Below are 25,928 nucleotides of genomic sequence, written 5' to 3' on the forward strand. Positions count from 1 at the left end.
CAAATTCTGATTGTGTTGTTTAGCAGCTTTATGACCAGCAGTTTACTTTACCAATCTGCACAGCCTATTTCCTTATCAATGTAATTAGTATAAGAATAGAGTTGTTGAGAGTATGAAATGAGTTACTTTACATGAGCTATGAGAAATACCTGTCATATAGAAAGTGATTATTCAGTGTTATCTATGATTGTTATTGATCTTGACACTGTAACTTGAATTCATTCCAGAACATAAAGATTGCTTTAACATAAGGAATTGAAATTTTCTTACTTTCTCCTCACATTTCTATAAATAGGAAGAATAATAAAATCAAGATTTGTCTAAGTCTGCTTATATTTCTAGGTGTTACAGATATTAGCACAGACCTTCTGGTATAAAACCTGTTCAAAGATGCCATGACAATTCCAAGCTTAGGCTTTATCTAACCTTATTCCGCTTGAATTTCTTCTCAATATTCAAAGTTAGTTTAACTGAATTTCAGTGAAGAAAATGAATTATGGTAAGCTTTAGGCATACAGAATACATGTGGAGGAGGATAAGATAATGGTTACTTCAAGTCAACAGTATTCCCTTTTGGTTCATATTTGCTTTAATGTATGTAGAAACATAGGACAACACTAGGCTGTAAATATTGTTTCTTGAGAATTGGACCAAAGAGCCTTCTAAAGAAAGTGGTATGCTATTCAGAAGTGTTACACAGCATGATTTATCAGCACTTGTACATAGTAGGATCTCAATAAAACTTGCTGAATTGAATGAATCGGCATTATACATATTATTTTACACAAGAATTGAGAAAGTGCCATCTTCTCATCATTTGACATTAGGTAAAGAGGAATCGTTCTGAATACTTCTGTGTAGAAAAGTCTGTTCATTCAAATTTGATTTATTTTCACTAATCACTCTTAGCTTGTAGGGTATGATACCAATGGGATACAGATTCTGTTTGGAAAAGGAATAAAATTGTTTTAAATGCACATGCCCTCTTAGGACTATTAATTCTATATCTATTCAAAAATTATCTGTAATGAGTACATCAAAAACCAAATGGTTCTTCTCTGTTTATATGAGGGTTATATTTTTGGATTGCATTAATAAATGATTGTTTCTCATATATCTTAAGAGTATGTCTTCTCTTTAAATTATATATATTTGTGTTTGGCTTGGTAAACTTTTTTCATCAGTATCAGTCTACCATTTGTTTTTGTTTTGTTTTAACATCTTCACTGGAGTAAAATTGCTTTACAATGTGGTGTTAGTTTCTGCTGTATAACAAAGTCAATCAGCTATATGTATACATGTATCCCCATATCCCCTTCTTGTGTCTCCCTCCCACCCTCCATATCCCACCCATATAAGTGGTCACAAAGCACCAAGCTGATCTCCCTGTGCTATGCAGCTGCTTCCCAGTAGCTATCTGTTTTACATTTGGTAGTGAATACATGTCAATTGCTACTCTCTCACTTCATCCCAGCTTACACTTCCCCCTCCTCATGTCCTCAAGCAGATTCTCTACATCTGTGTCTTTATTCCTGTCCTGATCCTAGGATCATTAGAACCATTTTATTCTCTTTTAGATTCCATATATATGTGTTAGCATACAGTATTTGTTTTTCTCATTCTGACTTACTTCACTCTGTATGGCAGGCTCTAGGTCCACCCAGCTCACTACAAATAACTCAATTTTGTTTCTTTTTATGACTGAGTAAACGGCTTTTAGTTTTATTGATCTTTGCTACTGTTTCCTTCATTTCTTTTTCATTTATTTTTGATCTGATATTTATGATTTCTTTCCTTCTGCTAACTTTGGGGTTTTCATCGTTCTTTTTTCACTAATTGCATTAGGTGTAAGGTTAGGTTGTTTATTTGAGATGTTTCTGGTTTCATGAGGTAAGATTGTATTGCCATAAACTTCCCTTTTAGAACTGCTTTTGCTGCACCCCATAGGTTTTGGGCTATCTTGTTTTCCTTGTCATTTGTTTCTAGGTATTTTTAACTTCCTCTTTGATTTCTTCAGTGATCACTTCGTTATTTTGTAGTGTATTGTTTAGCCTCCATGTGTTTGTATTTTTTACAGATTTTTCCTGTAATTGATATCTAGTCTCATAGCGTTGTAGTCGGAAAAGGTACTTGGTAGGTTTAAATTTTCTTAAATTTACCAAGGCTTGATTTGTGACCCAAAATATGATCTATGCTGGAGAATGTTCCATGAGTACTTGGGAAGAAAGTGTATTCTGTTGTTTTTGGATGGAATGTCCTATAAATATCAATTAAGTCCATCTTGCTTAATGTGTCATTTAAAGCTTCTGTTTCCTTATTTATTTTCATTTTGGATGATCTGTCCATTGGTGAAAATGGGGTGTTAAAAAACGTCCTGCACTATAATTGTGTTACTGTTGATTTGCCCTTTTATGGCTGTTAGCATTTGCCTTATGTATGGAGGTGCTCCTACGCTGGGTGCATAAATATTTACAATTGTTGTATCTTCTTCTTGGATTGATCCCTTGATCATTATGTAGTGTCCTTCTTTGTCTCTTGTAATACTCTTTATTTTAAAGTCTATTTTGTCTGATATGAGAATTGCTACTCAAACTTTCTTTTGCTTTCCATTAGCATGGAATATCTTTTTCCATGCCTTCACTTTCAGTCTGTATTTGTCCCTAGGTCTGAAGTGGGTCTCTTGTAGACAGCATATATATGGGTCTTGTTTTTGTATCCATTCAGCCAGTCTATGTCTTTTGGTTGGAGTATTTAATCCATTTACATTAAAGGTAATTATTGATATGTATGTTCCTATTACCATTTTCTTAATTGTTTTGGGTTTGTTTTTGTAGGTCTTTTCCTTCTTTTGTGTGTCCTGCCTACAGAAGTTCCTTTAGCATTTGTTGTAAAGCTGGTTTGGTGCTGCTGAATTCTCTTAGCTTTTGCTTGTCTGTAAAGGTATTAACTTTGTGTCGAATCTGAATGAGATCCTTGCTGGTTATAGTAATCTTAGTTGTAAGTTTTTCCCTTTCATCACTTTAAATATGTTTTGTCACTCCTTTCTGGCTTGCAGAGTTTCCACTGAAAGATCAGCTGTTAACCTTATAGGGAATCACTTGTATGTTATTTGTTGCTTTTCCCTTGCTGCTTTTAATATTTTTTCTTTGTATTTACTTTTTGGTGGTTTGATTAATATGTGTCTTGGTGTGTTTCTCCTTGAATTTATCCTGTATGGGACTATCTGCACTTCCTGGACTTGATTGACTATTTCCTTTCCCATGCTAAGGAAGTTTTCAACTATAATATTTTCTCAGACCATTTCTTTTTCTCTTCTTCTTCTGGGAGCCCTGTAATTTAAATGTTGGTGTGTTTAATATTTTCCCACAGGTCTCTGAGACTGTCCTCAATTCTTTTTATTCTTTTTTCCTTATTCTGCTCTGCGATAGTTTTTTCCACTCTTTTATACTCCAGCTCAGTTATCCAGTCTTCTGCCTCAGTTATTCTGCTATTTATTCCCTCTAGAGAATTTTTAATTTCATTTATTGTGTTGTTCATCATTATTTGTTTGCTCTTTAGGTCTTCTAGGTCCTTGTTAAATGTTTCTTGTACTTTCTGCATTCTATTTACAAGATTTAGATCATGTTTCCTCTCATTACTCTGAATTCTTTTTCAGGTAGACTGCCTATTTCCTCTTCATTTGTTTGGTCTGTTGGGTTTTTACCTTGATCCTTCATGTGTTGTATATTTTTCTGTCTTTTCATTTTGCTTAACTTACTGTGGGGGTCTCATTTTCGCAGGCTGCAGGTTCATAGTTCCCATTGTTTTTGGTGTCTGTCACCAGTGGGTAAGGTTGGTTCAGTGGCTTGTGTAGCCTTCCTGGTGGAGGGGACTGGTGCCTGTGTTCTGGTGGGTGGGGCTGCATCTTGTCTTTCTGGGGGGCAGGGCTGCTTCTGGTGGTGTGTTTTGGGGTGTCTCTGAACTTAGTATGATTTTAGGCAGCCTCTCTGCTAATGGGTGTGATTGTGATCCTTTCTTGCTAGTTGTTTAGGATTGGGCCTCCAGCAGTGGAGCTTGCTGGCTGTTGGGTAGGGCTGGGTGTTAGTGTTGAGACAGAAATCTCTGGGAGAGCTTTCGCCATTTGATATTACTTGGGACCAGGAGGTCTCTGGTGGTCCAATGTCCTGGACTCGGCTTTCCCACCTCAGAGGCTCAGGCCTGACACCAGGCCAGAGCACCAAGACCCTGAGGTGCCCAGAAATATCATGGGAAAATGCCTATGACTCCTAAACTCCATGATGAGTGAGGATTTGCCACAGGCTTCACCACTACATCTTACCATTTGTTTAAATTGTTACAAATTTTGAATTAGTGAAGTCCAAATTAAGAAGTTCTAAAGGACCATTATAATAGTTAATGAGAATATAGAATATATTGATACTTTAGAATTCCATTTAGTAAAACAAATGGTGATATGTCCATGAATTAATCATTAATAGTTTAATTATGTAAAGCAATCCTACAATCTAATGGAAAGAATAGAATAATTTATTTTCTACTTCATTAAAATTTAGTGCATTTAATTTCCACAAATTATTAGAAAGGGGATAATTTACTAATCTAGGGGAAAGACAGAAGTGCATAAAATCACTAATCATATTAGAAAAATTAGATGTCATTTTGAGGATTAACTAAACTTTGAGCTTAGTTTATAACCCAATCAAATGAGGGATGATAAAATTTAAATTCCCACTCTTATGGAAATATTAAAACATGTATGATCCCTACAGATGTAAAAAAAAACAAACTTATGGTTACCAGGTGGTAAGGGGAGGATATATTAATTGGGAGATTGAGATTGACATATACACATTGCTATATATAAAATAAGTAACTAATAAGGACCTACTGTATAGCACAGGGAACTCTACTCAGTACTCTGTAATGGCCTATATGGGAAAATAATCTACAAAAGAATTGATATATGTATATGTATAAAGATTCACCTTGCTGTATACCTGAAACTAAGACAACATTATAAAGCAACTATACTGCAATATATATTTTTTAAATATACGATCCTAACATAATAGATTCTGATACTTTAATTTTGATTTTTTTTTCCATCCAAAGATTAGTAAAATGCTAGATCATTCTATATTTCCCTGCTGACCACTAAGGGGCCTTGAGATATTTTATGCATAGTAAAAATGGAAAATTAAAGCCTCCAAAAAATGTATATGTAGAATAGAATATTTTATAACCTGCATGGGAACCAGAAATAATAACCTTGTTATGGCTAAATCATGGGAAATAAGACTCCCATATTTTGAATAAGACAGCCATATTTCATCATTACATTTTTAGGTGGTTTCATTTGTTCTAATGATTATTGCAATTAAGATAATTTATAATATGATATGGTATATAATGTTTTTATTGTGACTTTTTTCTTTTCCATTGGTTCCTCCTGAATGTAATTCATACTTTTAATCCTGTACCTTGTCTTTCCATAATTCTCAGCCCACTTCATCCTCATCTGTCTGCCTGTATTGCTGGCTTTTTGCTTTCTGAGACTTCCATTTCATTTGTTCTCCAGTAGTTCCTAATAACTGACTAGATCCTGACAAATTTCCTTACCTAGACATCTAGGTGCCAAATTCACAAGTACTATGAAAGACAAAACAAAAAAACGAAATATAAATGTTTCCCAGAAACATTGAACTCGGTCTAAAAAATATATTTTGCTTTTTACATTCAAATTTAATCAAGCTTTGAGAACTGAACAACCTATTATAATGTTTTTTCAAGAACTTATGTACCATGTGTGAATTATATTTATCTTTTAATTCTGTTCTTACAAAAACACTCTGAAAAATACCACTGTGTTCTTTTTCTATTAATACAATCACAGGCCCTGAATACTTTAAACATCTGATGTAAACATATGATCAGATTCATTTGATCCTATGAATGGTTTAGAAATAAGAAAAATATAAGTAGCAAACAAAACAGTGATGTTATTCTCAGATAATGCTAAACATGGGTTTAGAGGATTGTACTGTGCTGCTTTTAATAGAGTATTCTTAAATCACTAAGAGGGAGTGATTATTTCAGTTCATCATTTCTACTTTTGTCACTATGTCATCAGCAGCTCTACTTTGGGTTTGGGAATAGCATCACTCTGAAAAAAGAACCAAGAACACTGTGTGTGGCCTAAGTATTCAGATAAAACATATTTGTGAACTGCCATAAAGCCATACAACTCTATTAGATTAAGTGCAACCCATTATTCTGCTTTTGTTTCTTCTTGTATTTCTTGTTTTCCAAGTATGCTGCAAATCAAATATTTGGTAAAAGAATCTAAAAAATATAAATCAAAATCAAAACACTTCATTTTCAACCTGGAAATATTTTTTCAAAGAGAAATACCATTCCCTTTTTCATGTGTCTCCTCTAAAATCTGGTAGTGAAGAACATAGTTTTTATCTTTTAAAGTATCCATAGATAAGATTTTTTTTTAGAGGACAATATATGACACAGCTTCAAGAGCCCTGTCTTTCTGAAACAAGTTCTAAAAGTAAAGACTCTAAAATGCTGAAGTTAGTAGGTCAGCCCAGGTAATTAACACAGTTCTCAAATTACTTCTAAGCCAAGCAATCCCCAGATCCCTTATCTTCCTACATTAAAATATCTTGAGTTAAAAATGTGATTTACAGGTCACTAATTTGTAATCTTTACATTTGATCAGTATCGTAAATGATTTAAGAAGCTTTCAGAAGTTATTATAATTTCTGAATTTTTAGTTCATAAATTATAAAACTGCTGTCAACAAATTTATCTTTTCTCAGATTTCCTTTAGAATAAATGTGTACTTTATCTGTACCAACTATTTAAAATACAATACAAAGACTCCAACCTTCTGTAAGTTAAATGTGCAATGTAATGTAAGTAGTTAAATTGTATTGTGGAATACTAGAAATAAATCAGCCTTAGGATCAGACAGATCTTGGTTTGGCTTGAAACCCAACTCTTCATTTAATAGCTTACATAATATTAGGAATTTTGTAAATCTTTCTGAGACTGAGTTTCCATATCTTAAAGATAGAGATAAATTTTAACTTACAGACAGTGAATACTAAAAGACTTAATATATAAGAAAATATATAGCATATTGCCTGGCTCATAACTGACACTCATTAGTCTGTAATTATGATTATGATTACCATTATACTGTTAATGTGTGAAGATATGTAAGTCTTCCTTTTCTGATAGTGAAGACCAACATAAAAGACTGTTTTATACTTATGTGGGAATTTTCACCATAGTTAAAATTATAAAGTACATACTTCATTTAAAAATTAATTTAGGTATATTATTGTTCAAACTGTGTCTCCTACTATATAGCAACTCTGAAGGGAAATAGGTCATAACAGGTATCCCATAAGGCAAGTGTCAATTTTGTCAGCTCCCATTTCAGCCTCATGAAGAAGTTTTGTTGTTATTTTCACAAAAGCTCTTTTGGATCTAAAAGAGCTAAAGTTATTTTTATAAATAAATATTTTCACTTGGTTAGCATGTTAATATTTATTTTACTCTGTTTGAAGAATGCATATTTGGAAGACATTTGAACATTACCTACAGTAAATATATTAGCATGATAGCCTCTTCTTTTACTAATTTAATTATAGTTCACTTAGGCATGTAAAATGGATAGAAATTCTTTAACTGTATTTTAGAATGAAGAGAGGAAGGTCACAAGTACAACAAGTAAAACAATTATTTAAGAGCTAACATTTTTCTATAATAATTATCATTAAAATTCACTACCATTAGTTTTATTTACTTTGTCCTTTGGAATATTTCTCTCTTTCATTAAAGTTTATTTCAAAACTAAGAAAGACAACAGCAAAATCAAATAACATTTGGAGTATAGGGCACTCTAAGTACTTACACTTCAGTTTACAGCATTCTCCTGAGAATATCTTTTAAAATATATTCTTTTGTCTTTATATGATGATATGCAAAGCCTTAGTTTTACATTCCACATATTTATCTATATTACAGTCTCTAATTTTCGTTTGGTGTATAGGTGAAAATATACATTTTTCTTTTTAATCTAGGTCTAGAACTTGATCTTGATATTGACTTATACTAGGTAGCACATTTTCACTAAGGTGAGTAGAACTGTGATGTGTATATCTGCACAGACATAAATTCAGACATTTTTTTGTAAAACGACATTAAGGTCTTACCAAGAAAGCTTGGAAAAGGAGGGTGTTAATGAGGTTTTTTTTATATATAACAAATAGCCTTACATGATGATTCCAAAAAGGAAAAATCTACATGCACTCCTGGAAGACTTATAAACATATTGGAAACAAGTATAGCTCTTCACATTATAAACACTGTGACATGTTTTATTTTCAACTCTAGCAGCTTTTTGCTTATGTCAAAGGAAACACTTGATAGACAGCACAAATTCAATATACTATGGAAAATGTGCCTTAATTACAATAAGTTATCCAAAAGGAATCTTGAGTCAACATGTACCAATACTTAGTGAGTGATTTGGCTGCTTTACTTGCAAATGATTATACCAGATTTCATAACTTATTATTCAGCATTCTATAATTCATTTTCCATTAGTAGATTGAAATTATTTTGAATAGAAATATATTAATTTACAATATAAAAAATAACTTAGGTAGGATTACAAATGTAATTCTTATTTGAAAACTAATATATTTTCTAATATAGGCTCATTCATGATAAAATATTTTTATATTTTAAAAAATACGACTTATTAAAATAATTCTATCATTGATGCAGAAATCTGACCTCTGTATTTAACATAAGTCACTCACAAATTTCATGAATCTTATAAAGCAAATGAAGAATAGTAATGTTACTAAGTTCAAGCTCATACTGCTCCCTCACAACAAGCCAGTAAATTGAGAGATGAAGTTTTGGGGCAAGGAATAGTGACTTTATTCAGTAAGCCAGCAGACTGAAAAGATGGTGGACTAGTGTCCCAAAGAACCATCTTCCCCAAGTTAAAACTCAGACTTCTTTATTAATACGGAAAGGGGTGGGGTGGAGGTGACTGGTTGTTGCAAACTTCTTGGTGCTGGAATCCTTTATTCTTGCAGCTATCCGTGTAGGTCAGGTCACAATGTTCCTATAAACCTCCAACAAGACAAATGTTATTCTCTGTTCCACAACTTTTTGCCTCTATATGAATGAAATGTGTTATAAATTTAAAGGTCAAGCCTGGAAGGCAGAGGCTTGAGAATGGGCTATTATGTATATTTCAGGTTTTTTCTTCTCTGTTACAGTAACATTGTAACAAAATACTATCAACAGTCTTTAGGAAACCATATTACAACAATAAATAAGCAAACTTTTTAATACCATATTAAAAACTGGTTGGGAGACTGTCTACTTTCCCTTGCCTCACCCACTGTTCCCATTGGAAACCCCAAAGCATTAGCAATTGATACATAAATGTCTTTCACCAGCCTCAAACAAACTTCACACATTAATCTTCACATCTAAGGGAATATCATGTATGCATAGATTGTGTGAATATCTCATCATTCTGGTTTGTCAACCTCTTTTCAGATACTTTTTGTCCAGCATGGTGTAACCAAAAAAATATAAATTAAAAAAGCATTAGGTTCCCTTCAGTTAAATAACTTTTCCCCAAATAACACACAACAAAGAAGCAAAAAGACCACCAACTTCTCTTGATCCTGCTGCTGTTTAAATAACAATTCTATATTAATTCTCTTTCTTGTCTATGCTGTAGTTCATTAAATCTGTGAATGCTACTTATTGCTTTCACTTTTGTTCCACATGTAATCTGTATACCACAATGAAGATAGTCAAATGCAGGTACTGAACATGTTGTGTACTTTTCTTTTGCCAGGAATCTGGCTCAGAATTACCATTATTTCACTCAGGGAAGACCTTCAAATGATGTCTCACTGCCACCAAATGCTAAATACTTTCACACTCCTTGCTTCTTTGTCAAGTCACTATCAGGTGTAATCTAGAACTGCCCTTCAGACTAACTCATTCAGAGCAACTCCTTCTTATTGACTCAGTTCCTGACTGCAGATTTCCCTTTTCTCAGTTTTCACTGCCTACACCAGGTTTCATAAAAGATTTATGATTTTCCTGGTGTTTAACCTCTGTTCCTAGTCTAAATTTTACTTTTCTACTTCTACATTCTTTCTAACATGTTATGAGAAATCTAGCTGGGGAAAAATAACAGCAGTTACAACAATTACAAAGTTTTGCTCACCTTGTTCTCCATTCTTCAAATACCCTTTTCACTCTTTTCTGCTCATCCAGGCCATGTCCATCCTTCAAAGCTAAGCTCACCTGCATTATTTTTGTATACTTCTAAGGCTACCCTGTATTATTTCTGCCAATTTCACTGATTGTGGCAACCCTAAATGGTGATTATGATGTTGAAATTACAATGATGACAGTGGTGTTTGTGCTGGTGCTTTTAGTGACTAGGATAGCTAATATTTAATGAGTATTTCCTGTTGTGTTCAGAAAATCCTCTTTGGAATTGGCATTAGTTTACTGATGAGAGGAGTTAAGCATTAGGGAAGAGAAGCAAATATTTTAAAGTCACTTAATTAAGCATCAGAATTGAAATTAAACATTTGAGTAAAAAGCTTAAGTTCTTAATAACTACACCACACTGTCTCCTCTCAAATTTTATTAATTTTTAAAATGCAATTAATGCAATATTTAATAAGTTTTGAATCTTGAGATTTTGACATTTATTATTGTTAAATACATATAGTTGCTTTCAGTAAATGTTTATAAGCTAATGGAAAAAATTACCTGACCTTATCATATTTAATTTTATATATAACTTACATTAGTTTTCTAGGACTGCCATAATGAAATACCACAGACTTGATTACTTAAACAACATAAATGTACTTCCTAACAATTCTGGAGGCTAAAATTACAAGAGCAAATAAATTTTAGAGTTCTAGATGAAAGTGATTTCAACTTTGATGCCATCTTCATTTACCATAATTAAGTAACAACAAAATTTTAAAATATATTATCCCCAATATTAATAACTGATAAGCCTTCATAAATGGCAAAATGTTTTGGTTTTAATGGAAACATTGCAGGCATTTGCTTTATATTATCCATATATAATATTTCCTTTCAACTAACAATTTGTCATTTACAACAGATGATATCTTAAAATATAATCACATATGATATATTAAAATATTTATTTCACACAAAAAAATACATTATTTCTTCAGAGAAAAATCTCTACCTACTATAGGTTTAGAATGTTGGCTTAATTTATGCCACTCAAGTCATTATATTATCTGTATGATTGTAAGTTTATATTATCTGCATAGGTATCTTAGCAAGAAGAAGCTTTAAGTTTGTGATTTGCTTTTGAGATTTAATTCATACACTTCCAAGACTCCAAATGTAGTAAAGTTCAAGCTACAATAGCATTAAAAATGTGCATAAATTAATATCTTAATCAGATATTTACTGAGTGCCTTCTATTTGCCAGGAAAAACACATGGATGAAGCTTTAACAGCTCTCCAAAGGAGAGTCAGTACAAAAATTTTATTTAAGCAATAAGCTTGTCCCTTGGATTGAAGAGAGCAATTTTTCATATGGTCCAGCATCACCATATACAAAAAAATAGAAATTAATTTTCTGTGTAGTTTTACATTCCCTCAGTAAGAAAATGCTCTTCTCTATAATGAGTTTTTGGAACTAAGTTAACACCATTAGAAGAAGTCTAAGTTTCCATTTAATCTCCATGGCTCACTTGAAAAAATGGAATTTACAAAAGAAAAACAGATAAAAATATGAAGCTATTTGAGAAATGCCTAAATATGAAGTTATGCTCTTTATATTAACAGCATGAGGTTCTGTGTCTTTACAACATTTGAACTAGGTTAAAAGGCACATTCTCTAAAATAACTGCATTCAGACTTTCAACTTCAGACTCAGAGGCTTGCCAAGAATGTCTTTACAAAGTATCTATATTTTAATTTTTTAAAGTTTATTTCCAAATTGCCTTCCAAAGTGACCTCCAAAATTAACGACACCAATTTTTTAAGATAATGCCTTCCATTTTTTTCTCAAAGTAAATTTTTTACAAAAGAGTTTTACATCAAAAGCAATCACAAAGGCTTATTGTTCTGATATCTGTTTCAATGCTACTCAGAAAAACATAAGAAACTCAAGTATTCTCCTTAAAATTAAATAAAATAAGACTGCAGTAACTTCTGTGATTTCAGCACAATGGTGGATTAAGAAGCTGCAGACCCTTGTCCTTTATGGAAATATCAAGTAAGCAACTACAGATTGATTTTAAAAGCTTCGTGGGAGCTCTGGAAGCAAATTAAGGATATACAGCAGCCAAGTAAATGTCTGATCAAGAAAAAGTCACATTCAAATCACTAGAAATTTCATGGCATTTGTGCTTGCTCTTATACCAGGGTAACACAGCATAATTGGAAGAAGGCAACTTATTTCTTGATTTCCCCCTCAAGATACAAGAAATGAGTTGAATTTTTGGCCACATTCTGGTCTATCTGTAGGCTATGCAACAAACTAATTTCAATATTGCCTAACTTAATGCTCAGATTAGAATAGCAGTATGGTTTGGATGCCAAGTTGGAAGCCATGAAAAGTAGGGGCAGGTACAATAGCACATGAAAATTGCAGGACTACAGACCCATGGATACCTTGGGGCAAGCAATTATAGTCAAAGGTATACAAAAGAATATCTAAAGTCTGACAAATAAGCAGAGGTGAGACTTAGAGAAATTATGATATGTATAAGCAAGTGTGTATATGTGAGATTGGAATAAAAAAAGCACACATGCAAGTCCACAGAGATTCATTCTCAGAAAAGTCCTGAGAACTCAACTTTCATGTTGGGCCAATTAGTGAAATACTTCCCCCACACAGAGCCATTATGCAAAGATTAGGGAAAGTGGCTGTTTTTCCAAATACCCAATTTTAACAAAAGATCACAAGGAAACATGGCTCATTCAAAAGGGACAAAATAAATATCAGGAAACTGACCATAAAGAACAACAGATTTTAAAAATTCTAGACAAATAACTTAAACAACTTTCTTAAATATCCTCAAAGAGCTAAAGGAAAACACAGAAAAAAGAACTAAAAGAAATCAGGAAAGCAACATATGAACAAAATAAGAATATCAAGAAAGAGATAGAGATTACAAAAAAAGATGCAAACAGAAATTCTGGACATGAAAATTACAATACTGAATTGAAGAATTTATTAGAGGGCTTCAATAGCAGACTTGAACCAGCAGGAAAAAAACTGTGAATTTGAAGACAAGTTATATGAAATTTTCAAATCTAGAACACAAAGAAAAAAGAATGAAAAACAGTGAATGGAGTCTTAGAGACTTAAGAGCCATCATCAAACAGACCAATATATGCATACCTGAAATCCCAGAGAGAGAAGAGAGAGAAAAGGAGCAGAGACCTTCTTTGAAGAAATCATGATAAAGAAGTCCCCAAATTTGAGGAGGGATATAGATTTAAAATACAGGTAGCTAAATGAACTTCAAATAGGATAAACCCAAAGAGACCCAAACACATTGTAATGAAACTGTTGAAAGTAAAAGACAGATCAGTTTTGAAAGCAGCAGAAAAGAAGTGACTCAACACATACAAGGAATCATCAATAAAATTATCAATAATTTTCTCATCAGAAACCTTGCAAGACAGAAGGCAGAGGGATGATATCCATTTGTCCTTCAGTATCCATGGGGAATTCATTCCAGGACCCACCACAGATACAAAAATCTGTGGATGTGTTCAACATGTGGAACCCAGGGATATGGAGGGCTGACTCTATTTAAAGTACTGAAAGAGGGCTTCCCTCGTAGTGCAGTGGTTAAGAGTCTGCCTGCTGATGCAGGGGACACGGGTTCATGCCCTGGTCCCGGCAGAACACACATGCCGTGGAGCGGCTGGGCCCATGAGCCATGGCCACTGAGCCTGTGCATCCAGAGCCTGTGCTCCACAACGGGAGAGGCCACAACAGTGAGAGACCCACATGCAAAAAAAAAAAAAAAAAAAAAGTACTGAAAGAAAAGAAAAATATCAAATGAGAATTCTATATCTGTAAAAATGGTTCTTCAAAAATGAGGGGTAAATTAAGATATTCCCAGATAAGCAAATATTGAGAAAATTTATTACAACTAGACCTTCACAACAAGATATGTTAAAGGGAGTCCTTCAAGTTGAAATGAAAATATCCTAGACAGTAACTCAAAGCCAAAAAGTAATACATAAATTTCTCAGATAAAGGAAGATGCATGACTAATATAAAAACCATTATTATTAATATTGATTCATAACACCACTTTTTATTTTTCTACAGGATTTAAAAGCCAAAATCACAAAAAAGTGATTATAAATCTATGATAATGAGTACACAATACACAATAATGTAATCTGTGATGTTTATAGCAAAAAAGGTGGGGCATAGTTGTAAAGGAGTAGAGTTTTTCTATGTGATTGAAGTTAAGTTGAAATCACATTAAAATAGATTGTTATAACTTTAGGACATTATATGTAATCTCCATGGTAATTACAAAGAAAATATATAATACTGACAAATGGAAATGAGGAGAAAATCAAAATGTTTCACTACAAAAAAATATCAACTAAACAGAAAGAAAAGCAGTGATATGGAGTAAGGTACAGAAAAGCTATTATAAGACATACAGAAAACAAAGAACATAATGACAATTTTGTCCTTCCTCATAAGTAATTACTTTAAGTATAAATGAATTAAACTCCTCAATCAAAAGACATGGATTGACAGATTTTTTTAAAGGATTGGACTATATGCTGTCTAAAAGAAACTCACTTCAGAGTAAGTACATTCCAGAATGGAAAAAGATATTTCATGCAAATAGCAACCAAAAGAGAGCAGGGCTAGCTATATTATGTCAAACAAAATAGACTTTAAGTAAAAAACTTTTACAAAAGACAAAGGAGGTTTTACTGATAAAAGGGTCATTTCACCCATAAGATATAATAATTATAAAGATAGAAGAAACAAATATCAACACTCCTAAATATATGAAGCAAACATTGACAGAGTTGAAGCAAAAATTATGTGGATCTACAATAATACTAGGAGACTTCAATACACCAATATCAATAACCCATAGAACAACTGGACATAAGTTCAATATGGAAATAGAGGATTTCATCAACTCTGTAGAATAATTGGACTTAACCTATATAGAAAAAACAAAAACAAACAAACAAAAAAGCACCATACAATGGAAAAATAAGATTTTTTCTCAAATGCATGTGGAATATTACCAAGGTCAGACCATATCTTAGACTGCAAAATGTCTTAATAAATTTTAAAGATTGAAATCATACAAAGTGCTCTTTCTGATCACAGTGGCATGAAAATAGCTATCAACAGTGGAAGGAAAATTAGAAAACCCGCAAATGTGTTGAAATTACAATACACTTTTTTTCACTTAGATTTTTTCTTATGATTTGGGTTGGGGTTCTAAGATAAGCAGATTTTTTTATTGAAGTATAACTGATTTACAAAAATATTAGTTTCAGGTGTATAGCATAGTGATTCAAAATTTTTATAGATTATGCTCTGTTTATAGTTATTATGAAATATTGACTATATTCCCTTTGCTGTACAATATATCCTTGTAGCTTATTTATACAATGCACTCTTAAACAACCAATAGGGAAAAATGAAATCACAATGCTAATTAGAAAATATCTTGAGCCAATGAAAAGATGTATCAAAATACCAAAACTTATCTAAGCAGCAAAAGCAGTGCTAAGCAGGTAATTTTTAGCTATAGATGCTTACATTAAAAAAGAGAAAGGATGTCAAATCAAAAAGCTAACTTCATTCCTCAGCCACTATGGAGAACAGTATGAAGGTTCTTTAAAAAACTAAAAATAGAGTTACCATATGATCCAGCAATCCCACTCCTGGGCATATATCTGGAGAAAACCATAATTTGAGAATATACATGCACCCCAGTGCTCATTGCTGAACTATTTATAATAGCCAGGACATAGAAGCAACCTAAATGTCCATCAACAGAAGAATGGATAAAGAAGTAGTGGTACATATATACAGTGGAATATTACTCAGCCATAAAAAAGAACAAAATAATGTCATTTGCAGCAACATGGATGGACCTAGAAATTGTCATACTGAGTGAAGTAAGTCAGACATAGAAAGACAAATATCATATGATATCACTTATATGTGGAATCTAAAAAAAAATAGGTACAATTGAACTTATCTACAAAACAGAAATAGTCACAGATGTAGAAAACAAACTTATGGTTACCAAGTGAGAAAGGTGGGGGATAGGATAAATTGGGAGATTGGGATTGACATATTCACACTAATATACATAAAATAGATAATAAGAATCTACTGTATAGCAAAAAGAAAAAGAAAACTAAATTGAAACAGAAGGAAGGGAATAAGAAATATTGACACAGAAATAAACAAAATCAAGAATTAAAAAATAGAGAAAACCAATGAAACCAATAGTTGGTTCTTTGAAGGCATCAACAAAATTGGCAAACCTTAAGTTGCATGAAGAGGAAAATTGAGAAGACTCAAGTAGCTAAAATCAGATATTTAAAAAAAATGTAATTACTATGAGCAACTATATGCCAGCTTTGGGATAACTAAATGAAGTGGACAAATTCCTAGAAACACACAACCTCACAAGAATGAATCATGAAGGAAAATAAAATATGAACCAACTTGTAACTAGTAAAAAGTGATTGAATCAGTAATCAAAAAACCTCCCAACAAAGAAGAGGCCTGGACCAACATGGCTTCACTGGTGAATTCTACAAAATATTTGAAGGGGAATTAATAACAATCCTCCTCAAACTCTTTTGAAATATTGAAGAGGTGGGAGTACTTCCAAACTCATTCCATGAGGTCACCATTACCGTGATTCCAAAACTAGACAGACACTACAAGAAAAGAAATCTGCAGACCAATATTTCTTATGAATATAGATGCAAAAATCTTCAACAGAACACTAGCAAATAGAATTCAGTAGCACATTAAATGGACTATAAGCCATGATAAAGTGGGATTTATTCCTGCAATGTGAGGTTGTTTCAACATATGAAAATCAATCGATGCAATATCCTATAATTAGCATAACATAGGAAAAACCAATCATCTCAATTGATGCAGAGAAACATTTTACAAAATTAAATACCCTTTCATTATTTTAAAAAAATCAACAAACTAGAAAAAAGAGAGAAGCTACCATAACATAATAAAGGCCATTGTAAAAATCACCATATCAGTGGTTACTGAAAGGTTTTTCTAGAAGATGAGGAATAAGACAAGCATTCCCACTTTTGCCACTTCTACTCAATATAGAACTGGAAGTCCTTGCCAGGGAAATCTCTCTCTCTCTCTCTCTCTCTCTCTCTCTCACACACACACACACACACACACACACACACACACACACACACACACATACACACACACACAGGCATCCACATAGGAAATGAAAAACAAATATTTCCCAGCAAGAACTTCCCAAAGCATATTCCTCCCTTAGAATATGCCCATCTCCAATACATGCTGGAGTATACACAAGGACAGCTAAGATAATTAGATAATTAGATATTGAATGTTTGATTGACTCAATGTGAATCAAACCATTTATTGAACAGAGGAAAGTTTAGGATAAGTGAGTTCAGTGAAACCTGAATGCCTTCCATTCTATGGTGCCAAGGGATTGTTCCTTTCTAAAAATATAAAATAAAAAATAAGCAATTTTTAAGGATATTCATATCCTATTACCCTAATTGCCCATAGAGTATTGTGACAGAATGTCCAAAGGAATCCTTAAAGGTTAAGAAGATTTGCAGATGGATCATTTATTTGAATTGCACAGACAAAAAGACAGTAATGTCACCCTGGGCCAATTGTCTTCAAAGAAACACAGCCTAAATTGTGTCGGGGGGGGGGACCTAAAACTAATTTTAACTGGTAGGTGGAAAATGATGCTTGGAAGCTAGAATCATAACAAGAAAAGTATGTTCATCTTACCATCAAATTTTTAAGCTTCTACTCACTGTAATCCTCTATGTGCTTGTGTTAGTACTTAAATTCCACCATTGTATGAGGTTGAAAAGACATGTAAACAACTTTCATTATTGCAAATTCAACAGTCATCATCTTTGCCTAAACAGTCAAAGGGTACAAACTTCCAGTCAGAAGATGAATGAGTTCTGAGGATCTAATATACAACATGGTGACTATAGTTAACAATACTATGTTGTATACTTGAAAATTGCTAAGAGGGTAGATCTTAAATATTCTCACCACACACACACAAAATGGTAACTATGTAAGATGATGGATATTTTAACTAACATTATTGTGGTAATCCTTTCACAATATATATGTATATCAACTCATCACATTGTACATCTAAAACTTAATGTAGTATGTCAATTATATCTCAGTAAAGCTGGAAAAATGATAAAAGATGGAAATATGTTTATTTTCTTGATGGGAATGACATATTGTAAACAATGTTGTGGAAGTCTCGGCCTTGAGATTCTTCAAGAAATATCTCTGATGTGTAATGAGTACTCCATGGAGAAGCTTCAGAACATAATCAAATTTGAAAAGTATTTTGAATCATGCCTACAATTTCATGCCAAATGGCATAATTGTGATGCCAATAAAAATCAAAGAAAGAGGCTTGTTTATGTTTGTGAATATAAAAATTAGCACTAGCTCTACCATTGAACCATGCATAGTCACATCCACAGTTACATTCCAGACATCAGTAGTAATCATGACACTTCACTTTAATAGAGGTTAGGGAGCAATAACAGTGAAACATTTAGGATTGGTGGGCAAATTTTAAGTTTACTTTAATTCTATTTATTTATTTTAGAAGTAGATGTGCCCAAATTTCTACTGGATTTTTGCACACCCACTAGGAGAAAATAATATCTTCTCACACTTATCCCCCTTTTAGATTAGATATGCAGCATCCTGAAGAAATGAATGTTAGCAGATCTGAGGAGCACTTCCATGCTGTAAACCATGCGGAACAAACACTTCATAAAATGGAGAACTACCTGAAAGAGAAACAATTGTGTGATGTGCTACTCATTGCTGGACACCTCCGAATCCCAGCCCATCGGTAAGTATCCTTATGCAGACAGATCATTTAATAACTATAGCTAGCATGAATGAGAAAGAATCAGTCAATTGATTACGAATTGGAGCATTGAGGAAAATAGATTTTTATGTTTTTATATTGAAAAAAGCACTAGCCTATATGATCTGTTTCCCTGTGTGATATTTAGAAGAGCCAAACTTTAGAGAAATTGATGAAGAGAAACAGCCCAAATTGTCTAAGCAAAATCAACTTACTTAATTTACCGTTCTAATTTCACTACACTTTACTGAACTATGAAAGGTTTATGCAGTAAACATACTCATCAGTGTTAAAAACTTACTGACTATATTTCATGTCTTTTTCAGTGAGATTATGGACTGATTTAACTTCCTATGAAACATTCCTAATTCCAGGTTGGTTCTCAGTGCAGTGTCTGATTATTTTGCTGCAATGTTTACTAATGATGTGCTTGAAGCCAAACAAGAAGAGGTCAGGATGGAAGGAGTTGATCCTAATGCACTTAATTCCCTGGTGCAGTATGCTTACACAGGTAAGTGCTTGGCGTGTATTAACTCATTCAGTCCTCACAATAACTCTATATTATATAGCCCACATTATTATTATTCTGACTCTGCAAGTGAGAAAATTGAAGGATAAACCAGTTAAGTAAATTTCCTAAAGTAGTAAGTGGCAGAATCAGTATTTAAATACAGTAATATGAAAGAGCAAAAGGTAAATAATATGCTATAAAATTTTTGACCATGAGAAAATAGAGCTATTTTAACACAAAGCTACAAGAGCATGTCTCTCTTTCTCTCTTGAGAGGTGTGGGTACATTCTTGTTTGGAAAAATGAGAGTGGAAGTGGGATATTCTAACTCTATAGATTTAGTCTCTTCTTTTGAAATAATAAAGTCATATTTAATCAAACTATGTAACAAAGGTAACAGGATGAGTTTGTGGGCCAAGAAATATTTATTTATTGATTTATTCATTCATTCCAACTTTATTAAGGAATAATTGACAAATATAATTGTAGATACTTAAAGTATACAACTTGATGATTATATATATATATATATATAAAATGTATATACACATATATATGTGTGTGTATATATATACACACACACGGTTATATATATATATATATATATATATATATATATATATATATATATATATATATGTATATATATGTATATATATAGGAATGATTACCAAAATCAAGGTAATTAATTCACACATCATCTCATATAGATGACTCTTTTTTTTTTTGGTGAGACTGCATAAGATACACTCTCAGCAACTTTCAAGTATGCAGTACCCAATACCGTATTATTAACTAGAGTCACCATGCTGTACTTCTTATCCTGAGAACTTCTAATAACTGAAAGTTTTCACCCTTCAATCTACATTTCTCCATCTTCCCTTTCCCGCCCATATTCCACATACAAGTGATCCCATACAGTATTTGTCTTTCTCTGTCTACCTTAGTTCAGTTAGCATAATGCCCTCCAGGTTCACCCATGTTGTCACAAATGACAGGATTTCCATCTTTCTCATGGTTGAATAGTATTCCATTGTGTGTGTGTATATCACATTTTATTTATCCATTCATGTGTCAAAGAACATTTAAATTGTTTCCATATCATGTGAATAATGCTGCAATAAACAAGGGAGAGGAGCTATCACTTTAAGATCTTGTTTATATTTCCTTTGGAGTGGGATTGCTGGATCACATGGTAATTATATATATATATATATATTTATTTTTTAGGAGCCTTCATACTGCTTTTCTTAATGGCTGAACCAATTTACATTTTCATCAAAAGTGCACAAAAGTTCCATTTTCTCCAAAGCCTCACTAAGATTGACTATCTCTTCTCTTTTTTATAATAGCCATCCTAACAAGTATGAGATACTATCTCATTGTGGTTTTGATATGCATTTCCCTGATGAGCAGTGCTGTTGAGCACCTTTTAACATACCCATTGGTCATTTGTATGTCTTCTTTGGAAAAAAATTTCTATACACGTTATTTGCCCATTTTTAACTGGATTATTTGTTTTTGTGATATTATGTTGTATGAGTCCTTTACATATTTTGTATATTAAACCCTTAACATATATATGGTTTGCAGATATTTTCTCTCATTCTGTAGGTTTCCATCTCAATTTTTTGCTTCCCTTGCTGTGGAGAAGATCTTTAGTTTGATGTAGTCCCACTTGTTTACTTTAGCTTTTGTTCACTGTGCTTTTCGTGTCTTACCCATGAACTTATTGCCAAGACCCAAGGAGCTTTTATGCTATGTTTTCTTCTATGAGTTTTATTGTTTCATTCATTGAGAAATAAATATTATTCCTAATAACCAGGTCAAGTTTCAATGTCTACAGCAGGTGAATCTGAGAATAGTTCATACTTCTCTGAGTTTCATAAAATATAGGCAGGGCTCTCCCTTCAAAATCCAGGATAAGAAACAACACAAGAAAGTTTGCCAATGGGCTGGATCCCTTTACAACACATTTTAGAGGTTGAACTGAATACATAGCAGCTTACAGTTTTTATTATTCTTTTTTATGGTTATACAATCAGATAGAATTCATATTAAGGTATTTTACAAAGCAAAATTATAAAATAATACTTTATAGTTTATATAATCCATATAATATCATTCTTTATAACTTCCCTAAGCTTGGCTAAAACAGAAATATAGGAATATATCTTATCAAAATAACTTACAACATTTGCAATAATTCATCAATAACTCTTGCTTCAAAAATAATACAGATATATCAATATAAAGGAAACAGCTTAAATTGCTCTGATCTTGGTTTTTAAAAATCTTTACAGATATTTTTAAACAGAATCTGTTTTTTTATACCTAAAAAATAATCATATAGGCAATTATTTAGCTGAGGACTCTTGGAAACAATTTATTTCTTTTAAGACAGTGCTGGACATTAAGTCCAGGTGTAATATTTGAGCAAAGTCATCCTTATCAGCTAATAAATACAGATTAAAAAATGGACATATAAGCTTAATGTTATTTACCCAGACATTTTTCCACACAAACGACAGGTACCTGTATTGCCCATTGTATGATCCTTATACAATATGACATAGTGCTTCTTGAGTCATAATGTAGACAGCTTTTAATATTAGATTTAGATGCAGGTCTAAGATGATAAAGAAAGAAGAAATTGCTTTTTGTTGCAATGGTGGTACTCACTGTTCATTTGCTCCAGTTGTTTTTGATAATCTAGTATGGCTCCCTTCAGCCATCTTATTAGTGTTTGTACATACTCGCTTGCATATATTCACCTCAAAAGATATTCCCTGAATAGTTACTGTACACTAGAAAAAATAGCCCTATTAATGAAAGAAATTGAAAATTTTAACTATCTAGCATATTTATGTCTTACTTTACAGAATATAAAATCATTCTTTACTTTTTCAAACCATTTAGGTGTCCTGCAATTGAAAGAAGATACTATTGAAAATTTGCTGGCTGCAGCTTGTCTCCTGCAGCTGACTCAAGTCATTGAAGTCTGCTCCAATTTTCTTATAAAACAGCTCCACCCTTCAAACTGCTTAGGGATTCGATCGTTTGGAGATGCCCAGGGCTGTACAGAGCTCCTGAGTGTGGCACATAAATACACAATGGTAAAATCAATTGCTTCATGTTAACTTGTAGTGATAATATATTAACACAATGTCTAAACTAATTATATGTTTACTGATATGTATTTGTGTGTGTGTGTGTGTGTGTGTAGAACCATTCCAAGGTAAAGATTATAATGTTGGGATAAAATTAAACAGCAATATAAATTTACATAATTTTCAAATGACTTGCACAAAATATTAGATAAAAATATTTGTTTGGTTGAGCTGTACACAAGCAAGTTTCGCATTTTCAAACTAAAAAGATTTAATTAAATCTCAGAGCTTGGAGAAATGAAAATACTGCCAACAATTAAACTGGACAAATGTATATTTCAAGTAGAATCCACAGTAACAAGAAAACATAATTTCTCTGATGTTTTTGTACTATTAGAACTTTACTTCATAAAGTTGTACAAATTATTTCTAATGAAATTTATTGGGTTAGCCAAAAGGTTTGTTCAGGTTTTTCATACGATGTTATGGAAAAATCTGAACGAACTTTTTGGCTAACCCAATAGGTATCATTCAATAAGTAAAAAGGTAATATTATTGAATCACTATTAACTGGAAGAGCTTAAAAACTATCAAAATTAGTAAATCAGACAATTCTATTGAATGGACTTTTTATTTCTTAAAGAAAACATGTTATTTTTGTTAAAACAACTTGCAGTTCAATTCTTTAATTAACTTAAAATCCCTCTCAATTCTATTAGTAATTATAATAAATTAAATGAACATGTTTGATGTGTTAATTCTTTAAAAGTTGCATGGGGTAAGACTATCGTTATTCAGTCAAGTGACAGTGACATGAAACATAGATTGTAGAGAGGCAAGTAAAAGTAGACAGAGGATATTAAATAAATCTTTACCATTCATGCTAATAATTCCCTTATGCAAAGAAGAAAGTGAACTTTTTAACCTCTGAAGCAGGGAACAACACAAGAGATGGATCTTTCTGTGAAACCAAATTAAAAGATAAATTTTCAAGCTAAGAAAATAGCTACATTTATTTAAGATTCAAAATTAAAGGCAAGTACATAAAAATGAAAATAGAGAATCACAACTAAAAACATTAAAATTAACAGTACAGTTTTAGAATTCAGATGCATATAATTAAAAAGTATTTCTAGAGTTTCATACAGACCTTAAATTTTTCAAACTTGTAATATTTGAATTCTCTAAAAAATTCTTGTAAAACTTCCCCTCTCTTGTTCCCACCCTTGGTCATTGTTCAAAATTTGAAGTTTTAAACATATTTCTGAAACAATACCATTATATGGAGAATCATATTATAATAGATTGACATCTTAACATGTCATTTAATTATGCTATTTATATTCCTATGTCCTAAATATAGATGCTATATAATCTATAGGAACAGCAGTTCAAAGTTTAATCCTACCACAAATGCCAAACATGAAAACTTCCTGTTAAATTACTTAAATTCTTGAACTAACTATTAACAGTTTCCTGTCTGGTATCTTACTCTTGCAGACAAAACACATTCTGATAAACAGCTTGAGTTATTTTTGTTGCTCAAAATGAACTTGTCTTCCTTTTCCTATTATGTGACTGAAACTGAGTGTTAAAGCAGGATGTGCAAAAAAATGTAATACCGTTATCTCCTTTAATCCCTCTTTAGTTATTTTAGTATCTATTATAAATGCAGCAAAATATGTCAAGATCTTGCTAAAATAATGCTTTTATAATACTGTATTGATAGTATAAAAATGCAAATAATTTTAATCTCTAAGAATAATGCTAAACTCTAAGGATTCAGTTACAGTCATTTGAATCATAAACTAAGTAAAACAGATTGCCCTTTCCAATCAATGTGATTGGGCCTCATCCAGAAATACCTTCACAGACACACTCAGAATAATGTTTGGCCAAAAGTATGGACGTTCCATGGCTCAGTCAAGTTGACATAAAATTAACCATCACAATCATATAAATAGTCTGCATCGATGAAACATTCAGCAAATATTCTATATTCATTGAATACATTTTGCAACAATGTAAGTGTGGATTTTAAAAATGAATACCAAACCAAGGGCACTCTCTCTCACACTCTTGTTGTTGTTTTTTTTTTTTTTTCTTTTCTTTCGTTGGAGAGTGGATAGAAAGAAGAATGAGAGATGGGGTCTTCCATAATATTTACAGTTTCAAAGTTTACATACACTACCAGTAATGGGTAACCGTAAGTTTTAGAGTGTTTTATCTTTTTCTTAACCCTTTCATAAAAATCACATCATTTATGAAAGGCAGTTGCAGTATCGAACAAAATGAAGTAGACCTAAAGGCATAGGTGTGAGTGCATACTTAGTCATTTACTGCACAAAGATCAAACAATTAACGTAGCCAGTTTTCTCATCAGAATAATTCCACCTCCCACAAGATTGCATTGGTGATGACTTAATGTTTGTGAAAGAAATCTGTAAAGTGTGAAGTGCTGTACAAGTGTAATGTATTTTTAGTTTTAGTACTAGCTCCACCATTTTGCTATAGATGAGAGGGTTTTCAACCAGGAACATCTGCTATAGTAAAATCAGCAGTTCTCTCTCAATTACTTGCATTAGTCACAAGAGGGCTCTTTGTCTAAACAGGCAAGTTAACTTGGAATTTATGGTATCAGAGCTTCCTGATGGGTTTATCAAACTTGATGATTCTTGTATGGATAATTTTGCTATTAGGTTAACTCAGTCCCACAATGACTAAACTCAAGGGCACTGGTGGTTCATTAGCAGAAGTCTTGCCTCCTACAATGACTAAACAGAGTGGAGCTGAGGGAGTGATTTGATTTATCCGGATCCTCCAGTTATTCAGAGGCGGTCTTAAGCTGCTTCCAGAATATCTATTTATTGGGCAACATAAATTACCAACTAGACTTGCTTATATCAATTTCAGAAGTATATTTTATTGCATTTAAAACTTAAGATCTTTAATATGAAAAATGTTGGAAATGATAATTGTGTTATCAAAGAAAAATATATAACATTATAAATAGGAAAAATATAGTGGTGTTTTGATG

The 25,928-nt window shown here is 32.4% G+C and overlaps 1 protein-coding gene across 3 annotated transcripts in view; it reads left to right on the plus strand.

The window, feature by feature from the left end:
• The window catches only part of KLHL4 (kelch like family member 4), a 121,852-nt gene that overhangs the window by 45,845 nt on the left and 50,079 nt on the right, over positions 1-25,928 (plus strand). For all 3 annotated transcript variants that reach the window (XM_082609652.1, XM_082609653.1, XM_082609654.1), the window contains exons 2-4: positions 19,086-19,253; positions 19,646-19,782; positions 22,701-22,897. In XM_082609652.1, the coding sequence (XP_082465778.1) occupies positions 19,086-19,253; positions 19,646-19,782; positions 22,701-22,897 (502 nt within the window). The remainder of the gene's footprint in view (positions 1-19,085; positions 19,254-19,645; positions 19,783-22,700; positions 22,898-25,928) is intronic.

This window comes from Mesoplodon mirus (assembly GCF_964341445.2).
Source record: "Mesoplodon mirus genome assembly, chromosome: X".
In the NCBI taxonomy this organism is placed as follows: Eukaryota; Metazoa; Chordata; class Mammalia; order Artiodactyla; family Ziphiidae; genus Mesoplodon; species Mesoplodon mirus.